Source organism: Sminthopsis crassicaudata, chromosome 1, assembly GCF_048593235.1.
Source record: "Sminthopsis crassicaudata isolate SCR6 chromosome 1, ASM4859323v1, whole genome shotgun sequence".
Lineage (NCBI taxonomy): Eukaryota > Metazoa > Chordata > Mammalia > Dasyuromorphia > Dasyuridae > Sminthopsis > Sminthopsis crassicaudata.
This window is the reverse complement of record NC_133617.1, coordinates 50,533,283-50,553,842: the sequence shown is the minus strand read 5'-3', so window position 1 is coordinate 50,553,842 and position 20,560 is coordinate 50,533,283. Positions and strand designations below refer to the sequence as shown.

At 50.2% G+C, this 20,560-nt stretch overlaps 1 protein-coding gene across 4 annotated transcripts in view; it reads right to left on the bottom strand.

Moving 5' to 3' along the window:
* KCNN1 (potassium calcium-activated channel subfamily N member 1) overlaps positions 1-20,560 on the bottom strand; it is a 37,576-nt gene that overhangs the window by 15,473 nt on the left and 1,543 nt on the right. The window contains exons 1-3 of one of the 4 annotated variants that reach the window (XR_012488195.1): positions 10,881-11,271; positions 6,474-6,956; positions 4,305-4,400 (exon numbers count right to left, since the gene is read on the bottom strand). Coding sequence is in view for 3 of the 4 variants with exons in the window: in XM_074302341.1 (XP_074158442.1) it covers positions 4,305-4,400; positions 6,474-6,956; positions 10,881-11,192 (891 nt within the window). In the remaining variant the exon portion in view is untranslated. Of the gene's footprint in view, positions 1-4,304; positions 4,401-6,473; positions 6,957-10,251; positions 10,432-10,880; positions 11,272-20,560 lie in introns of those variants that run through there. The other 3 variants (XM_074302341.1, XM_074302349.1, XM_074302358.1) reach the window with 3 other exon arrangements.

The following is a 20,560-nucleotide window of genomic DNA, read 5'->3' as shown; positions in this document are numbered from 1 at the left end:
GCTGATTTCTTCTGCTAACCAGGAACTCTGCTATCAGGGAAGAGGGACTCTGTGAGGTGGAGCAGTAAAAAGCATTAATAAGTGCTTTAAAAAAGAGAATGTCAGAGAGCTAGGAGGGCCCTTAGAACCCAGGAGGTCAGGGCTGGGAGGGCCCTTAGAACCCAGGAGGTCAGAGCTGGGAAGGCCCTTAGAACCCAGGAGGTCAGAGCTGGGAGGGCCCTTAGAGCCCAGGAGGTCAAGGCTGGGAGGGACTTTAGAACCCGGGAGGTCAGAGCTGGGAGGGCCCTTAGAACCCAGGAGGTCAGAGCTGGGAGGGCCCTTAGAGCCCAGGAGGTCAAGGCTGGGAGGGACTTTAGAACCCAGGAGGTCAGAGCTGGGAGGGACTTTAGAACCCAGGAGGTCAAGGCTGGGAGGGCCCTTAGAACCCAGGAGGTCAAGGCTGGGAGGGACTTTAGAACCCAGGAGGTCAGAGCTGGGAGGGCCCTTAGAACCCAGGAGGCCAGAGCTGGGAGGGCCCTTAGAACCCAGGAGATCAGAGCTGGGAGGTCCTTAGAACCCAGGAGGTCAGAGCTGAAAGGGCCCTTAGAACCCAGGAGGTCAAGGCTGGGAGGGCCCTTAGAACCCAGGAGATCAGAGCTGGGAGGGCCCTTAGAACCCAGGAGGTCAGAGCCGGGAGGGCCCTTAGAACCCAGGAGATCAGAGCTGGGAGGGCCCTTAGAACCCAGGAGGTCAGAGCCGGGAGGGCCCTTAGAACCCAGGAGGTCAAGGCTGGGAGGGCCCTTAGAACCCAGGAGGTCAGAGCCGGGAGGGCCCTTAGAACCCAGGAGATCAGAGCTGGGAGGTCCTTAGAACCCAGGAGGTCAGAGCTGGGAGAGCCCTTAGAACCCAGGAGGTCAGGGCTGGGAGGGACTTTAGAACCCAGGAGGTCAGAGCTGGGAGGGCCCTTAGAACCCAGGATGTCAGAGCTGGGAGGGCCCTTAGAACCCAGGAGGTCAGAGCTGGGAGGGCCCTTAGAACCCAGGAGGTCAAGGCTGGGAGGGATCTTGGAACAGAGTATGTCAAGTCCCAGACCAATGACTGGTCTATACACAATAATTTTGATAGTGAAGTTCAGCAAACCAACGTGCTCTTTCTGATGTCACTGATGAAAAGAGAGTATACATAAATCCTTGAAAATGTTTGGATGGAGATAATATCTAAAGAATCCTACCTTTGATACCCAATTCATTTCTCTACTGAGCCTTGTTGGCTTATCCCTAGAACATCATGAAAATAAGTACTGAGACCTGGAAGGCAGCCACACTTGTAACTACAAAGTGAGGCTGTCATCCCACCTGGGTAACTTAATTTGAGGAGAGAGTGAAGTTAACCATTACTAGCAGCTCACACTCATACAGATCTTTCTAATTGGAGCCAGAACAAAGCAAAGAGCAATCTGATTAGAGGCAAGTCAAAATGAAAGGAAAAGATTGCTCAAAGCTCAAATAGCCCCTGAAGAAGCATTGTAGCAACTGGTTGAAAACCGTGGAGAATCTAGGATTTGACTTGCATTCCTTTTCTGAAGGAGTCTAGTGATATTGATAATTTAAATAACTTGATAAATTAATGAATTACATTGACAAAATGACTTGCTGAAATAATTAATTGACAAACTAAATGACTTGAATAGCTCATGGTCCCAAACGGAAGTGAAAGGTTTGATGTCAAAGTTAGGAAGCCAGGAAAAATAGGAAAAAGGAAGGGCAAATTTGGCTCAGTTGGAATCTTTGCCCCATGTTCTTGGCTTGGAAGTGTTGGGGAAGAAAGTTTGTTGTGAAGTAAGATAAGATGAGCCATCTGAGAAGGAAATCATTTATATCAGTTCCTGACACACGTTAACTTAGCAGGAAGACTGAAATGCTAGCAACTGAGCCAGTGGAGGATGATGAGTTTGGGGAGAGCAGAGATGAGGAGTGATCCTCTTTAACAAGAAGTCCGAGTCTAGGGGCACCTCCCACTTTCACAGGACAACAATAAAATCAATGCAGATGTTTTCTGCTGGGACTCCTCCCCCCCAGATTCCCAATTAAACCTACAGCAGTATTCTGAAACATCGAAACTAAACTCTCAATGGAGACTTCTTTCTCATGAAACATATTTAGTATTTTCTATTACTAGTTATGTCATTCGTTTCCCCTTGAATCAGATGATGTCATTTTAGTATGGATTTCTTTAGTCCTTGCTTTTTAAAATCCAGAATTATTTTTGACACAAGAAATAGTTTTCCTTTGAAACTGGCATGTTGTTTGCACATGAAATTAAAGAACAGGCCAAAATAATGCAATGTACAGAGACAAAGGAAATGCACCAAGCCAACTAAAAACATTGGTTCTGTAAAACGTTATCTGTTTTACGTGGGGGGAAAAATCTTGCCTGAAAATTATACAGTGAGACTGCATAATTGCTTGGTGAAAAATCTATTTTTTCCCCTAAAATATTTTTCATTCCTGAGTATTTAAGTTTTTCATATGCACACATTTCTTACAGCACATGATCCCAGCAGCAATTGAAAATGAAGGACATAATTTAATTTATACTCTAACATATTTAACATGTATTGGTCAACCTGCCATCTGGGGAAGGAGGGGAAAAATTAGAACAAAAGGTTTGGCAACTGTCAATGTTGTAAAATTACCCATGCTTATATCTGGTAAATAAAAACTGTTAAAATATAAAAAAAAAAGAAAAAGAAAAAGAAATGAAGGACATATTCAGAATATGTTACCCATTGAGGTATGTGGCCAAACACGTACCCCCTACAATGCTTCACAAGCTGCACTTCTAATCAGTATTATTATATTAACTTTTAAACCAGCATCATTCATTGTTTATAGTGTTCTGGTGAGCATTCTCTGTAGTGAAGTGTTAATCAGCATGTTTTCTGTATTTAAATATAGAAAGTTAACTTAGATTTTAAGATTTATTAGCAAATAAAGTTTATTCACTTGGCCTTATGGTTTATTGCCAGCTGAGCTGAATGTGATGTTGGTTTGTTCTGAGGCTGACCTTGTGCTCAATTTACTTAAGAGTTCATTTTACATAAAGCATCCATTGGGTATAGGAATCTGTATTTGGAGGTGCTTGATCTACCTACAAAGAAAAATTAGGAATGACTTCATCCTAAAAGGCTCTTAGAAGTCTTACTTGTGTTTATTTTTAAAATTATAATGTTAGACTTGTGTGCAAGGACACAATTAAGGTACATCATTATTATAGACTAAAAGGTGTCCATAGTAAGACACATTTTGTTTCTACTAAAAGATCCCCACCTCAAAGCAAGCACAAATAAATTAGGCTAAATGTAATAAACCAAAAAGCACAGGATGTCAGAGCTGAGAGAACCCTTAGAACCCAGGAGGTCAGAGCTGAGAGAGCCCTTAGAACCAAGGATGTCAAAGCTGAGAGAGTCCTTAGAACTCAGGATGTCAGAGCTGGGAGGGTCCTTAGAACCCAGGAGGTCAGAGCTGGGAGGGCCCTTAGAACCCAGGATGTCAGAGCTGAGAGAGCCCTTAGAACTCAGGATGTCAGAGCTGGGAGAGTCCTTAGAACCAAGGATGTCAAAGCTGAGAGAGTCCTTAGAACCCAGGAGGTCAGAGCTGGGAGGGTCCTTAGAACCAAGGATGTCAAAGCTGAGAGAGTCCTTAGAACTCAGGATGTCAGAGCTGGGAGAGTCCTTAGAACCCAGGAGGTCAGAGCTGGGAGGGTCCTTAGAACCCAGGAGGTCAGAGCTGGGAGGGCCCTTAGAACCCAGGATGTCAGAGCTGAGAGAGCCCTTAGAACTCAGGATGTCAGAGCTGGGAGAGTCCTTAGAACCCAGGAGGTCAGGGCTGGGACACACAACGTTAGAGTTGGGAGGGCCTTAGAGACCAGATATCTGGTCCCATTGACTCATTTAAGCGGCTTGAGAAAGCCTTCATCCCATTTCCCATCACTGCTGCAATTATTTGCTCTTTACTTCTCTGAGGTATGCTGATTCTTTCACAAGGACTTATTCTCCTAGAGGACAAAAGCTGATGTATTTTTGTCTTTTCATCTATAGGGTCTTGTCCACAGTAGGCACTGAATCAATTTTAACTAAATGAACTGAATGTACCCCTTTGGAAAGTCCAGGCTGGCTGGTCTCTTGTAGCAGAAGCCTTCAGAGGCAAGCCCACTTTCTGGTCCAGCAGAAGTGTTTCTCCAAGGCTGTGGCCAGAAGGAGCTGCCTTCTGCTGCTGGGGTGCAAAAGGTCCATGGGCATGGGGTGGGGCTGGGGGAGCACTCACCTGGATCTCCCGGGCATGGTACATGATGATGAGACCCAGCAGGATGACAGTGGAGAGGCTGATAAGGCATTTTAGTGTAAATGAATATGAAGATTCCTGAGAAAGAGAGAGAAATGGGTCCATGATAATTGGAGGGTTTGGAGGGGTGGCCACACTCTGCAAAGGACCGTGATTTAGAATCAGGAATTACTTCAGAATGCATGGATCACAGCATCCTTATTTTAAAGAAAAACAAAGGAGAATTCAGAAACATCAGGTGGTTTGCCCAAAATTATATCATTATTAATTGCAAGAGGCAGCACTTGGATCCATATCCTCTGACCTCAAATTCAGTACTGTTTCCTAGACATTAGCAAAGCTCCCCAGCTTCTCCTTTTGGTAATAGGCTGGAGGCAGGCTTATGGACACGGCAGGGCAACAAGGAAAGAGGAACAATCCTTAATGGAAAAGTCTGGGGCAGTGGGACATTCTACCTTCAGCCTGAAAAAACTACTTAATAAATATTTGTAGAACGGTACCCTGGGAGGCCAGGTGGCGTCCTGGGAAATACAGGGAGCTGGCAGTCCCTTGGCCTCCTGGGGGCCCGATCACTTCTCTGACTCTCAGTTTTCTTCCATCCTCCTCATTAGGTGATAACAAGGGTCTGGACCCAACAAAGTGGGATCTGAAGTGCAAGCTTAAGGGGCTTTTTTTTTTTCTGAGGCAATTGGGGTTAAGTGACCTGCCCAGAGTCACATATCTAGGAAGGGTTAGGTGTCTGAGGCCACATTTGAACTCAGGTCTTCCTGACTTCAGGGTCAGCACTCTATCCAGCTGCTCTTGAGGGGCCCTTCTTAAAGAGAATGGAGCCCCTTGCCCACAGTCACACACCAGAAGCTCTGGAGCCAGCCCTTGACCTCAGCCTCTGAGCTGTGGTCACAAGGGCTTTTCCATCACATACCATCCACATCTCCCAGGGCTGACCGAGAGAAACAAGTGGTATGAAACAATCGATTAACAGAGGGCACCCCCTGGATTTCAGTATTATCATGTCTATTCTGCACATGGCAAAAGTGATCCTAGGAGGGGGATTTCTTTTTTCATGCCCATCCCTAAGGCTCTTCTGGCCCATGAACTAGTTAGATCTTAGACACTTTCCCTACAAATTCCTGGGAAGTCAGCTTGAGGGCCCAGGGCAGTGGGGTAAGTCACACAGTCTCCAGGGATCCTGAGGGCATGGTCCTAGAGAAAGGCCCTCCCCTCTGACTGTCACTGGCTGGGTTTTATCTCCCTTCTCCCGGCTCTTTCCTCTGGATTTCCCTTCTGCAGAGCCCAAAGCACCTCTGCCTTCCTTGCCTGACGTCCTTCCCCATGACACTCACTTCCCCATGACACTCATTTACGTAGAAAAGGCTCCTCCCCTGAGAGTCAGGAGCAAGGACGGCAGGAGCTAAGCTGGTCTCTTCAAGGAAGAGACCAGGGACCTCCTGCCTTCTTCAGTTGAGAAAACAGGGGCTGGAGAGATTATTTGCCCAAGGTCATGCAAGTATTTAAGACCATGAGCAGTACTTGAACCCAAGTCCTCTCCCTGGCCAAGAGCTAGGGTGCTCTTACCACTGACCCCCACCCATGGCTTCTTCTTCTTCTTTTTTTTTTTTTTCTGAGGCTGGGGTTAAGTGACTTGCCCAGGGTCACACAGCTAGGAAGTGTTAAGTGTCTGAGACCAGATTTGAACTCCTGAATTCAGGGCTGGTGCTCTATCCACTGCGCCACCTAGCTGCCCCCGCCCATGGCTTCTTTATCTTTTGGGGGTCAGAGGTCTCTCCCTTATCAGAAGAAACCTCATGGTTCATGGAATGTTCCCCCTTGGGGTCTGTTGTTGGACCCAGAGCAGGGTCACTCATCCAGGTAATAAACTGAGGAATCATGCAACAAAACACTACCTAAAAACCCACCACACTTCAGTTAAAGCACAGGGAAAACAAAGACCAAGTTTGCAAGGCCTGACACTGATCTTACTGGGGGCTCCTGGGCCCTGCTCCGGCCCATCCAAAGCCACGACTTCACTGGGACTCAAAGAGAAGGGCGGGCCAGTGGGGAAGAGCCCGGAGTGAAAGCCCTCCCGACTGCATCAGGAAGTCTCCCAGGAGCCGGGACCCCGGGGGAGGGTCCGGCGAGAGAAGGCGGTACCTTGGTGTAGACGCCCCAGGACAGCTCCGTCTCAGTCACCATAACCACTATGCCAAACATGCCAAAGATAAGAGCGTAGTCGCTGAGCCGCTTTCGCTTCTCAAAGAGGATTCGACGGTGTCCTAGCCGGTAGCCGATGTTCTGAGTTTTCCGAGGGCCCCTCCGGGGAGTGTGGTCTCCCTCTTCTTCCTCCTCCTCCTCTTCCTCCTCCACTCGGTCGTGCAGGCTGGCCGGGGACACCCGCACCTGCTCCCCTTTAGACACGACCACTTCCAGGCCCGAGCTCCGACTGGTGCCCCCGCCACCCAGGGCCTGCAAGGGCTGGCTCTCAGGCTCGTGGAGGGAGAAGCCGAGACCACCTGGGGGCTGCCCCACACTCCCGTTGTACCTGCAGCTGTTCATGGCTCTCGGGACAAAGGGGTTGGGCTCGCTGCTCGCTGATCTTGAGGCGGCATGGCTCAGCCTCCCACTGTCGACGCCAACCTGCGGGCAGCAAGGGGAGGCTGTGAGTCAGGAGGGCCCCCCCGATGATGCAAGGCAGGAGTCACTGTCATTGGATGGCATGAAAACAAAGACAGGCAAACTCAGGGCCGGGGTGAGGGCCAGCCGTCCGTCTTGCGCCACTGAGGGGATTCCTGTCAGGCATGGGGCCCAGCCAGGCCCAGGGCTCAACTCCCATGGCCACTTTCCTCTCCACATTTGCCTCCCTCTGTCAACGAGGGCCGGCTGACAGTGGAACGGGGAGAGAGTTCAGAAATGGAACTTAATATTTACTTCAGAAGTTCCTGGAATCCTGAGTTTATTTCTGAGTTAATCTAAATTTATTTCTAAAATATAAAAATATTAATTACTTTATTTCTAAGACTCTAACCTCTAATTATGTACAGGGGTAGAAACCTGAAGGGATCATAGAGTTTAGAAATCATTTGACACTCACATTTTACACCCAAGGAAACTGAGACTCAGATATAAGTTGCAGGTTCCTTTTATGATAATTTCCTCAATGTCTTTTGCTGGCTGGCCAGGTTGCATTGATATATGGCAACAAGTCTCTGATACCCCACATTACTCGCCAGGCTCTCGGGGAGCCAGGTTAGGAGAGCCTACCAGAAATGTGCTCAAACTTCTCACTTCTCCAGCAGCGGGTTTCAGGGTTTCCAAGCCTTTCCTCGGGAGCTTCCACTTAGGTCTAACTTAGTGCTGCCTGCTGCAGGGTAAACCCACACCATTTATCTGGATGGGCCTCAGGGGACTGACCCTGCCCGTCACAGAACCACAGAACTTCCGGGTCAGACCCAGAAGGACCTTAGATATCCATCATCTATTGGACACATGAGGAAACTGAAGTCCCAAGAGGAGGAGGCCCTGAGGGTCACAAGATCACGGCCACAGAACCGAAAGGGAACTCCAGTGCAGGCTCCACAGTCACCACCCAACAAACAGCAATCACGAGCATCTCACCAGTCAAGCCCATAGCAGCTCAGGGCTGACTTGTCGTCTGGTTCACCTGGGTAGCCTTCCAAGGAAGGTCACTTGGGACAGAGTTCTGGGAAAGGCCCTCGGATTTGGGGGGTTGGGGGAGGGCATGGGGCGGCTGCCTGGGATGGGTCAGGGAGGCAGGAGGGCTAAGTGGCTGGAGGATAGATGTGGGCATCAGGGTGACTCCCTGCTCCCAACATGGAGGAAAAAAGATGCTCTTTTCTGGGCCCAAGAATCAGGGTGGAGGGAAACCTCTGAGTAGGACGATCTCAACAAGATAAAGGCAGCTTTCCACGGATGAGAGACTGCTGGGGCTAGAGGCAGGGCACGTGCATTCCAGACCTGACTCTGCGTGGACCTGGAACCACAGACAATGACTTCCCCTTTTGGGGTTTTGTTTCCCCATTAGTAATTCACAACAAGGGGATAGTGAGTCACATCCCCTACCTTCCAGGGCTGCCATAAGGATCCAAAAAGGATACTGGATTAATCAAAATCACTTTGCAGAAGCACCTTGCAAACTATAAAGCCGGTGCCTCTGTGAGGGATGATTATGGGCCTGCCCAGCTCCCACAGCCAAACAAAGGGCTAATTATCCCTTCACTCCCTAGTCTCAAAACGACCTGTTAAAAATACTCCCAAGGTGAACAGGCAGAGATGTTGTTTTTGCCTGGAAAAGGAACCAAAAAGCCGGAGAAAGAAAGGTCGAAGCAAAAAGCTGGCAGACCACGCGGAGAGCAGGAACACTTGTTACAAAGGACAAGACATGCGAGAACATCACAGCTGGGAGGACTGTCCGTTCCAAGCCCCTCAGCTTACACAGGGAGAAACTGAGGCTGGGGGGGCTCAAGGTCACTCCTCGAGGGGGTCAGGGGGTGGCAAACACGGGGAGGGTGGGGGAGCAGCTCCGCTCCCGCAGGGCGCCTACCCTGTCAGGCCAGTGTTTTTTCCATGCCCCCTGGCTCACAGGTTCTGCTGAGTCTCGCCCGAGGGCCCTCTCGCTCTGAAATCTCAAGGTTTAATGGCCTTTCTGGGCTCTGTCATTCTAGGCTTCTCTATCACCGGAATGGTGCGACTTAAATCCACACAGGATGGCGGGGTCACGGTGGAATTCTCACCAGGGCGCCGGAGGCTGAGGGCTATTAAAGGGGTTTAACAAGAAGGGCTGGGAACAAGTGACCTTCCAGAAATGCACCGACAAAGCTGCCGTTTGGCCATGGGGCTCCTCGGCTCAGTGCCTCCGGACTCCCGGAGCTGCAGGAGCTCCTGCCACGCTGCCGTTCCTGGCCTTCTCCCCTGACCTGCAGCCGCCCCCCATTCTGTCTGACTCCAGTTCTGAAGAGTCCGGGTTGGGGGGTGCGGGCTGAGAGACGCCACTGCACTGGACTGGCCGGAGGTCCCCGGCAGCCGCCTCACAAACGGACCCGGGGGCTTCAGGAAAAGCCCTCCGCCGCAGCTCGGGGGAGGAATGGGCTGTGGTCACGCTGTGGCTGACCCAGTCCTTCCTCCTCCCTCGGTCTAATTTCTGACTAAATAAAACGGGGGGGGGGTTGAACTTGATGTCCCAGGGCCCTCTCTGGCCCTTTAGGATAAGAGGGTGGATTTTCTATCCTCGCTGCCTCAGGTGGTGCTGGGGAGGGGGAGGAGGAGAAGGCTCCCTCCGTCCCCTAGAAGCCTGTCAGCAGCCCTGGGTACCGTGTGAGAACGAGTTCCTGGGACTAACAGCTCATCAGAGCAGGGAGGGCCCTTAGAATGCATCCCGAAACCTGGGAAGGGCTTAAAAAGGCCGCACGAGGGCTGAGGAGGACCCCAGGACCGAGACCGTGAGCGAACGGAGGGAGCCGCTTCCTCGTTTTACCCCCCAGCAGGAAGGGGCTTGTTCAAGGTCAAACGGGGGCCCGGGGGCCGGCAGAGGACCCGGACGAGTCCCAGCCCGTCTCCCACCCCAAGAATCAGAGTGGGGGCAGAGCTACTTTGGAGCAAGTGGCCGGGGCGGGGGGCGGGAGGGGGCTCTCCCAAGGGGCTTGGGGGGTGAGGGCGCCCCCGGCCTCCCGGAGAACCGCCCTCCGCTAGTCCACCTTCCCCCTCGCTTTCACCCCCTCTTGTGGAAGAGACTCCAACTTTCCCAGAAGGAAGCGGGCGGCGGCAGTCCCCCTGAAAAGTGACCCGGAGCTCCGGCGTTCCGCGCCTCCCCCTGGGAAGAGGACTCCAACTTTCCCAGAAGGAAGCGCCGGGCGCCGGTGGGATGGGGGCCCTTCCCCGGCGGGGGCAGTGCCAGGGAAGGACCGCAGCGGCTTACCCAACCGGGGTCCTGCCCTCTCTCTCGGGTGAGGGGCTCCATGCGAGGACCCTCCCTCCCCCTGGGAGCTGGACTCTTCTCCAACTCGGGCTCCGGCTCCCCTCTCCCTCCAGACAAAGGAGGAAGGTCTTTGCATTATGCAACGGCCCCGCTAATTGCCGGGCGCTCCTCTCAGCGCCGGCTCCGGCTCCCTGGCCCATCTCCCCAGTGGCCACCCCGCCAGCAGGGGGCAATTAGCGGCAGCTCCCCCGAGCCGGCCTGACGCCGCCGCCGGCGCCCTCCGCCCGCCCTCCCGGTGCGGCGCCGACACACGCACTCGGCCGCCCCTGCCAGGCCCCGGCCGGGAAAGGGTCCCAGTGACTCCCTCGGGACTGCCCCCCGGAGGGCCCCATCCCCGTCCGGCGCCCCGGAAGCCGGGCCACGGTCTCCTGCCTTCGCGGACCCCTCGGAAGCCCCTGCCCTTCTCAGCCCCTACTGCAGCTCCAGCTGCGCTCGCCGCCCGCTCCCCCAGCTCCCAGCCCGCTGCTCCCCGCCTGTGTCCCGCCGCGCCCTCCCCAGACCCCGGGCCCCGCCGCCGCCTCCCGGGGGGTCCTAGGACTCCGGGCGCCCCGTCCCCGCCGCCCTCCTACCTGCTGGAGCGGGGCTGGGCTCGGGCTCCAGGGGCCGCGGGCGGAACAGCAGGAAGAGGAGGAGGGGGAGCGGGAGAAGTTTCCGAGGGGCGCCGGAGGCGGCGGCGGCGGGGGCTGCGGGGGCGGTCGCGTCCTGGCCGTGGCCCCGGGTCCCGGTGGGCTCCCCCCCGGGGCCGCGGGCCGGGGCCGCGGCGGGGGCGGGCAGTGCCAGTAGCCCGGCGGCGGGCCATGGCCCGGGGACTCCGGGGGGCGACTGCGGGGCGGGCGCGGGCAAGGGATTGCGGGGGGCGGCGGCGGCGGCGGCTGGTGCATGCCCTGCCTTGGCCCGGCCGCCCCGCGCCCCGCCCCGCGCCGGCAGCAGCCGCGCCGCCTCGCGCCGTCTCCACCTCCGCTGGGGGCTGCAGCCGCTGCAGCCGCTGCTGCCGCCCGCCCGACTGGGGCCCGCGCCCTCCCGGGGGCCGGGGACGTCCGCGCCGGCCCGCTGATTGGTGGGCTCAGGCGGGCGCGAGACCCTCGTGACGCTCTCGGCCCGCCCAGCGGGCCCCGCCCCCTAACGGGCCCGAAGCCCCGCCCTTCCCGCCTCCCCCCATCTCCCTGCCCCTCCGGGGTCCCAGGCTCGTGCCGAGTCGGTGAGCACCGGGCCCCGGGAGCGCAGGGCAGCATCTCTCGCAGGTGCCTTGGCCGTGTGCTCAACTGCTCGGCCACGCGAGTCCCTTTTCTCTCTGGGCGGGGAAGTGGGTGCAGAAGGTGGAAGAGGGTCCCAGCTAGCCGCTGCTCCCCAACAGCAGGAGAAAAAGCCTGGCTCCAGGAGCATTCCGGCTGTGGAGAAGCGAGCGCCCTGGGGGTCTGAGGACTTACGTTTAGGGGTCGTTTTCTCTTACTCCCCGTGCGACCTTGGCCAAGTCACATAGCCCCCCTCCCCCAGCCTGGGGGTCTTCCCGGGCAATGCGCACCAGCCGGTTTCCGAGGGCCTAGTCCTAGCGCCCACGATCCGATCCAGAAGTCACCATTCTAAGGCTCTGCCACCCTCTTCTGAGGGGGTTCTATGGCTCCTTCTGGTTCTAAGCCTCCCCCCCCCCCACCGCCCCTCCAGTCTGTGTTCCATCGGCCCCTGCCAAGGACTCTCTGCCTTATCGCCTGGCCAGGCTCTTCAGAGCAGGGAGAGATGGCTCGCTTCCTGGCCCAGGGGTATACTAGCTTCTCTCTGAGCTGGGTGTGGGGCCTCCCAGAGCCTCAGCAGCTTTGCACACTAACTCACTGGACTGTCACACCAGGCCTGACACCAGCAGCACGTGGGCAGCAGGATGCTGGGCCAGGTCTCAGCACCTAGGGAAGGCCCAGAATCCCCCGCACAGTGCTCCTTGCCCTCCACCAGGGAGCCCTCTGCTGCTAACTCTGCCTTGCTCAGGTGCCTTGTTCTGGGGCTCAGAGGGGCAGATCTAAGCGGAGGGGCTGAGAAGGGAGCCAGTGATGCAGTGCCCCATTCATCAGTCTAGAAGGGCCAGGCAATTGCCTTGACCTTGGGGGAGATCTATCCAGGGTAGACACTATGGGCAGGCAGGATGGCCTGCCTCTCCTCTCTCACTGGTGGGCTGACCTGTCAATCAGTACTGCTAGTGGAGCAGCTTGGTACAACTCTCCCCAGGTAGAAAGTGGACCAGGCCTGATGGGGGAACCCCAGGACTCTAGTTAGGGTTTTCTTTCCCCAGATTGATGGTGGTTAGAGGGAGAATGGCCCCTCTATCTCATCTGCCCATAGCCAGTCTTATCCACATGGCGGCCCTTTCTCTTCCAGGCTGAGTCAGGCCTTCCTAGAATCTCACAATGTGATGTTCAAAAGAGCTGAGCTGGGAGGATCCTTTGAATAAATGGAATTTTAGAAATGGGAGAGTTCTTAGCATATGGAACATAGAATTCGGAAGGAGACTCAAATATAGAAGGTTAGAATAGAAATGGACATGAGAACCTAGGGCTGGTCCCATGGGACAAAACGTGGAGCAATGAGGAGCGTTGGCAGAGAGGTAGGTGTCAAGTCAATGGAATGAAAGTCTTCACCAATTAGAGCTGTCCAAAAATGAAATGTGCCTCCTTACAAGGTAGCATTTGTCCCTTACTAGAAATTTTCAAGAGGCAGCTCTATGACATCTGGCACAGATATGATGGGGGAGGGATTCTTAAGCAGGGCAGGCTTAGTTAGCTGACCTTTGGGGTCCCTTTCCCATCTGAGATTTTGTGACCCTGAGGTTCTATCAGAAAGGACCACAAAACAGAGAAGGTCAGGACTTCAAGAGCCCTTAGTTGTCTGAGTGGAAAGGCACTTGGAAAACCGAATGTCAGAGCTTGGAGGGCTCTTAGGACACAGGATGTCAGAGCTTAGAGAGGGTCTTTAGAACACAATATCAGAGACGAGAACTCTTAGGACAAAATGTCAGAGGTTTGCCCTTAGGTTGCCCCTTAGAACATAGCATCCCATCATAATAACCGCAAAAGGCTGGCAGGGATGGCAAACACTTCGGATTGCAAAGGATACAGAAAGATCTTGCCTCTTTAGAATTCAGAGCTAATAAAGTTAATAAAATATAATATAATGTGAGGTCTCAAATCTAGGTTTAAAAAATAGACATTACAAGAACAAGATGAGGAAGGCAACTGCAAGATAGCAGTTTGGGGGAAAAAAAAAAGAGTTCAGTGCTTTAGTGGTCTACCAACTGATTATGAGCCAACAGGGTAAGATGGTATTAAAAAATTCTTATGCTCTTGGGCTGCTTCGGGAAAGGCAGAACGCCCAGGAAGGAGAAAGTAATGGTCTTGTTATCCTGTGTGTGCCCTGATCAGATCTCATCTGGAATACTGAGACACAAAGTGTGGCAGAATGGATGGAGTGGGGAAGGCTTGGGGAAATTGAGGACATCTCAAATGAGATCATGAGAAACTCCAGATAAATGTCAGTTGTTATTATTTGTGATCTTATCCACTGCCATGGATTCAATTAGCACCATTAAAGAGGACTCCCAAATCTCTGTGTACAGTTCTGAAGCTCTTTAGCAATTAAGCTCAGGAAACATTTAGTAAGTAGTTCCTTGGAGTCAGAATCTATGCTAGGCACTAGGGATATGGAGACAAATAGGAGACATCCTTACCTCTTGGACCTTCCATTCTACTGGGGAGACCGTGGGAAAGCCAATCAATAAATATTAAGTAATTTCAAAAGTGAAGGAGAGATTGCAAATAAGTAGGGCAGTCCAGAGAGGCCCAGACTATGCTTTGCAAGGAACTTATGGGGCTAGAAATGAAAAGGAGCTACCTGATAGGGATAAAGGACAATTGTATAAAAACATCAAGGCAGAAAATGGAATATCACATGGGGAAAACGATTACAGGCCAGTCTGACTGACTGCACAAAAGGGGGGATATTATGGTATCAGACAAGAAAAGGAGGTGGGATCCACACTGCAGAGGACTTTCAAGACCAGGCTGTATTTTGTCCCAGAGGCAACAGGGATGCAGTGGAGCTTGTGAACAGGAGAGAAAGATGAAGAGGTCTATATTTTAGAAATATCAATTTGGAAGCTTGTAGAAGTAGACTAGGGAGAGGAGAGATTAGAAGCAGAAACTAATGAGAAGTCACTGAATTAAGACAAGAGGTGAGGGTGAGAGAAGGAAAAGAGCTGTGCCTGAGCTATGAAAAGAGAATTGACAAGACTTGGCAAGTGAATGGAAAAGGAAGATTGGGTGACGTGGCAAACTTCATATGGATTAAAAGTGTGGTAGTGACCTGAAGAGAAATAAAGAAGTTTGAAGGATGAATGAGTTTTTGGGGAAATAGAATACAGTTCTATTTCAGAAATGTTGAATTTGTAGGTAGGGCTGGAGTTTGGGAGACAGGTTGGGGGGTTGGATATATAATGTAGAGTTTGCATGGAAACAATGCTCATGGGAACTGATGAGATCACCAACAGAGAGAGATGAGGCCCCAGAATGGAACCTTTCTGGTCACCCACACTTAGTGAAATTAAGAAGGATGATGAAGCAAAGTAGTCACACAGAGAGAACCAAGGAGGGGAGTGATAATCACAGAACCAAGGGAGGAGAGACTATCTGGCTTGAGGGGGTGTCTACAGCACAGAGAAGAGACAGAAGCCCAACAAAGACTACTCACTGGTGAACAAAGAAATTATTGGTAGACATTCTAGTCTGGTGGTAGCTATGGAGATCAGATCACCAGAGACTGAGAAGCAGGTGAAGAAATTGAGATAATTTGCACAGAAGACCCTTTTTTAGTTATAGAAAACTGATATACTATAGGACAAGAGCATGAGGGGATTGCAAGGTTAAATGATTTCTTAAAAGGCTATGGAGAGACTTGGAAACCAATGAATAAGGAGAGATTAACAAAATGAAAGAAAATGATCAAAGAAGCAAACTTTTGGAGGGTACAGAAGGAAATGGGATTGAGGGCATAAGTGAAGAAGTGAGCCTTAGCACAAAGAGCCAACTCCTCTTTAAAGGCTGAATCATGCAAGGAGAGAATGAGGCGTGATGTAAATGTCATGGAAGATGGATGGTTTCTTTTCTCAATGGATTAGAAGTTGAGGTTTTCTATTGAAAATTGACAGGTTAAGGAGAGAGGAGAAGGTCCAGAAGAGCTGCTGTGGAAATTCTGACAGGTAGTCAAAGGAGGAAGAAAAAAAGCATCGTATGCACCCTTGAAGGCCAATTGATATCAAAGGACATAAAGCTGTGGAGAACTCAATTAGCAGCGCTGGGTGACTTATTTCAGCAGTACTCACCAACAAATAGATGAGAGAAGGTAAATGGGACTGAGAATGGGGAGGGAGGGAGCCAGCTTTAAGGCTTAGCAAAGCAGAACTGATGATAGGACAAGGGGGCAAAGGATAAAGAATAACTGAGAGCATCTATTGAGTTGGTCAAGCATAGGGCCAAGATAAGAAAAGGAGGGAAATGAGGCTGAAATAGGGTTGGACTGTGAGAATTGGAGATGGTGGATGGACAGACAAAGAGAGAAGCTAAGGTTAAGGAGAGGCAGCAGTGATTAGAGAGAAGGCTTCTGGCATTCTCCATCATGGAGGAGGAACAGTTCTGGGTGGTCAGCAGATCATAGGGATGGCCAGATGGCTATCAGTATAAAGCTGAGCTCTAGTCTCCCAGTTCCATCTTCACCTGAAGTTCTTTCTGGAATCTCAGACTTAGCAAGTCCAAGGAAAAACCTATTTGATCTTTCCTCTGCCCTTTCTGGGTTTTCCTCTCTTTTATCATGGGCACTATCACTCCCTATTCTCCCTTGTTCAAAACTTTGGGGGCTATCTTTGACTTCTCTCTTTCTCATGGACAACAAAATGTTGAAGTGTCTTCCCTCAGTGAAGATGGTGATAATGATTGACATTTCTATAGCCTTTTAAGGATTTCAAGGTACTTTACATCCATTATCTCCTTTAAATTTCAAAATACCTTGACCTGTTTAATTAGGTACTTTGTGCCCTATTTATTACTCTATTTTGTAGATGGGGAAAGAGAGGCTCAGAGTGACCCTGACTCCAGTGAAATTCCATTGCTCTTTTTACTGTCCTCTGCCCTAACTAGTACAGGCCTTCATTTCTGCCAGTGAGCCTGATTGCAACAAAAGCCTCATAGGCCATGGGGCTGAGCTCAGCTCTGTCCCTGGTCCTGATTCAGGGTTCTGGTCTTCTCAGCCTCATTTAATACATTCAGTTCAAACTCCTTTGCCTGGCTCTCCAACTACCTGGTGCCAAGAGACCTTCTTGATCTCACAATTCCTACCCTCCTTAAATGCTATAGTCTACTCCATGCACCTTTTGGGTTGTTTAGGGTACAATTTCCCTGGCTGATATGCCACTTAATTACCTATTCTCTGTACTTTTATTTATATACTCTCTCTCTCTCCATATATATCTATATATAGATATATATAAGGATACTTAATCTTTTTATATATACTATGATACTTATTCTTTTTGTCTGTACTGTCTTCTCCCTGCTCCATCTCATTCCAAACCCTCCTCTTGAGATAAATGTGTGGAAAAATTGGAAAGCTTTAAAGAGTGATATATGCATTAATGACTCTGTAGTAGTAATAGTAGTAGTAGTTGTTGTCATGATTATTACTTTGGTTCAGACTCGGTGTGGAAATACCCTCTAATGATAAAGATCAGAGGCAGGACCATACCTTAGCTTTAGAGAATGACAGAGAAGTCAAGAAATTTGTCCAGCATTTCACAGCTAATATTTGCCAGAGGCAGGTCTTTCTGATTCTAAGTCTGACCTAATATTCACTACACCAGACTGTTTCTTATAAGTGGTCATTAATAATAATAATAATATTAATATTAGCTAGCATTTATATAAAAAGTTTAGAATTTGCAAAGTGCTTTAAACATTTCTCATGTGATCCTCACAACAACTTTGGGAGTTAGGTGCTATGGTTATACCTATTTTACAGATGAGCAAACAGACAGGCAGAGGTTATAATAATAATATATAATAATATATTATGGATAATAATGATGATGATGCCGATGACAATAAATCTATCAATCCTGTAAAGCCCAACTCAAATGCTCCCTCTTTCAGGAAGCCTTGCCTGAATGGATGTGACAGTATTCACACAGCATTTTTTAAAATCTCTTTAACATACTTGACATGAAATGTTCTGATTTAGAGTTGCCCGTGTTTGCAGTTTAACCTTCCGCAGGAGGGCAGGAACCTCCATGAATCTTGTCTAGACTTTGAATTTCAGATCTCTTTGTCAGCCCATCGGGCTCAGGGATCCGCAAGTCCCTTGTCGCCTCGCCCTTCCCCCAGCCCTAATGTGTAAAACTTGGAATTCCAACTATAAGGTTTCTAAGGTTTCTCCTAGTTCTGACAATCTGTGATTCATATTGTGGTTAATAAACATGCACGCGCTGAATTTCGTTTTGTTTTTGATATAATTTTTTTTCTCTTCCTCCTCTTCCCTTAGCAATGATTTGTACAACCTTCGGTTTCTCTTTCAACCCGAGGGTATCCCGACTATTAACCTCTGATGAGCGAATGGGGTAACAGGTATAGCGTGGATAGGGAAAGACCCCTCATCATCCCCCTCCCCCTTCTGGGATGGCTGGGCTGTCTACCGGCTGTGAGGGATACCCAAGCCCTGGGGGTTCCTAAGCCCCCTGAATGGGGGAGTTTTCTCTTCTAACTGGACTCTCTCTGGGGCTGTCCCTTTCTCCTTTTCTCTCTCCTTGTTCTAAAAATAGCCCTGATGCTCTTCGGAGCCCTCCCCACAGCACTGGGCCAGCGTGGAAGAGCTGCAGTCATTGGATGAGATTTCCCCCTCCATCTTGCCCATGTAGCACCCCCTCCCTTCTTTCTCTGCAGGTGGGCTCCCTCCATCATGTTCATCACCTCCCTCTCTGCCCCTGCTCCCACTTCTCTATCATACTTCCTCTCCCTCACTCCCACCTGGGGAAGTGAAGATAAAACAGCAAAAAAGGAAAGAGATTTGGGAGAGCTTAGTTTGTGCAAGAAAGATAAAAGTGAGAGGAGAAAATGGGGGTCATTTGTGGGGACACAAGAGTGTATCTGAATGTGGGCGTATGAGAGAACAAGGGTAGATATGAGAAACAACATAGGAGTGTGTGGCAGAGAACCTGGGGAAGTGTGAGAGAATGTGGGGGTGTACAAGAGATAAAGGCATCAGTATGTAAGATAAAGAATGTGGGGTGTTAGAAAGTAAGAATGTGAGGTAAGAGAGAAGATGGAGGTATGTGCGAGAGAATGTGGGTGTGTAAGAGTGAACATGAGTGTGGGTGAGAGGATGTGTAAGAGAAAGAAAGTAGGTGTTGAGAGCAGAGCTGTGTGAGTGCAGAGTGTGTACGTGAGGGGACGTAGGCAGTGTATGTGTGTGAGAGAGGGATGTAGGAGACTATGATTGTGTAAAAGAGAGAACGAGGATTTAAAAGAGAAAAACATGGGGGGGTGAAAGAGAATGAGAGAGAGAGAGAAGGGAGAGAGAGGAGAGCGAGAGAGAGCAATGATGTGTATAAATGAAAAGGAAATGGATGTGTGAGAGAGAGAGCATGGGGGTATGTGAAAGAACCCAGCAGTGTGTAAGAGAGAACAATGGATATGTGAGATAGAATGGGGTAGGGTAGAAAAGAGGGAAAACGTCAAAGAGACAGACAGAAAGACAGACACACACACAGACAAAAGAACTAGAGACTGAGAGAACATGGGATATAAGAGATGCATTCATACTTTTGTGTTTTCTCACACATGGCTCTATTTTGTCTTACAACCTAAGACAGGTTGTCTTTGTCTCACAACTGCACGTGCTTTCTCTCTTTCTTGCCTTCTCCCTCTTTTTTCCTCTTTTCTCTTTTTTATCTCTTTATTTTCTCTCTTTTTTCCCCACCATGATTCTCTTCTCCTTAATCCATTTCTCTGCCTCCTTCTCTCTTCTCTTCCTGTTTCTCTCCTTCTGTCCCCATCCTGTTTGTCCTGTTTTCTCTCTCCTCCTTTCTTCTGTCTCTCCTCTCATTTCTCTCTCTCTAATTTCTGTCTCGGATCTTTCACATACCCCAGCTGTGAGAAAAAATAAGTGTGTGAATGTGTGAGAGATAGGCAGAGAAAGAAAAGAGAGAAGGGGGAGGATGAGGGAAAGGGGAAGAGTCAGAGAAAGATAAAGAGAACAAAGGGGATATGAGAAAGAAGGTAGGTATCTGTGTGAAAGAATATGGAGGTGTGTGACAGAACACAGGGATGTGTGTGTGTGAGGGGGGAGTGGTGGTGAGAGAGAACACAAGTGGGCGTGTGTCAAAGACAACAAGGGTGTTTAAGGAGAGAATGATAGTGACAGAAAGAATACACAAAGGTATGTGAGAAAGATGAGGGGGTAAAAAATAAATACAATTGTGTGTACGAGAGAATGAAGCTGTGTGATGTTGGATATGAGATGGAAATCAGAGAGTATCAGAGGGAGGACTGTGTGTGTGAGTATGTGTGTGTGTGAGAGTGTGTGTGTGTGTTCGTGTGAGTATGTGTGTGTGAGTGTTTGTGTGAGTGTGAGTATGTGTGTGTGTTTGTGTGTGTGTGTGAGTGTTTGTGTGAGTGTGAGTGTGTGTGTGTTTGTGTGTGTGTGTGTGTGTGTGTGTGTGTGTGTGTGAGTGAGAGAGAACATTAGAAAATGCCAATGAAAGAGAAAGGGATGTGGGACACAACACAAGGGCACCAACAGAGAACATGAGGATCCAGAGGGGGGGAAAGTGCTGTATGTAAGAGGCCACCTATTTGTGTCTGAAGGGATGCTGGGAATGGCACACACATGAACAAAGCGGCAGAGGGGGTGAAAGGGCTGCGTTGTAAGAATTCCGTCTGGCCAGGAAGCGGGCAGGAGAAATGCCAGGCACTCAGTGGGTCAGGATGCACGTGTGAGTAGGCGCGCGCGTGGGGCGGGGGAAGGTTCGGAGAAGTGTGCTGAGAGGGTGAGAGAAGGATGTACATGTGTCTGTGTGAAAGAGAAAGATACACGGGCTCTTAGGAGCCAGCAGGTCCAGCTCCCCAGTTTTGCGGCCCAAGAGAAACAGAGTAAGGGAGTAAAGACACTTGTTCAAGGTCACAGAGATAGCAGCAGGATCCAGGTCTGCAGATTCCCAGCCCAGGGC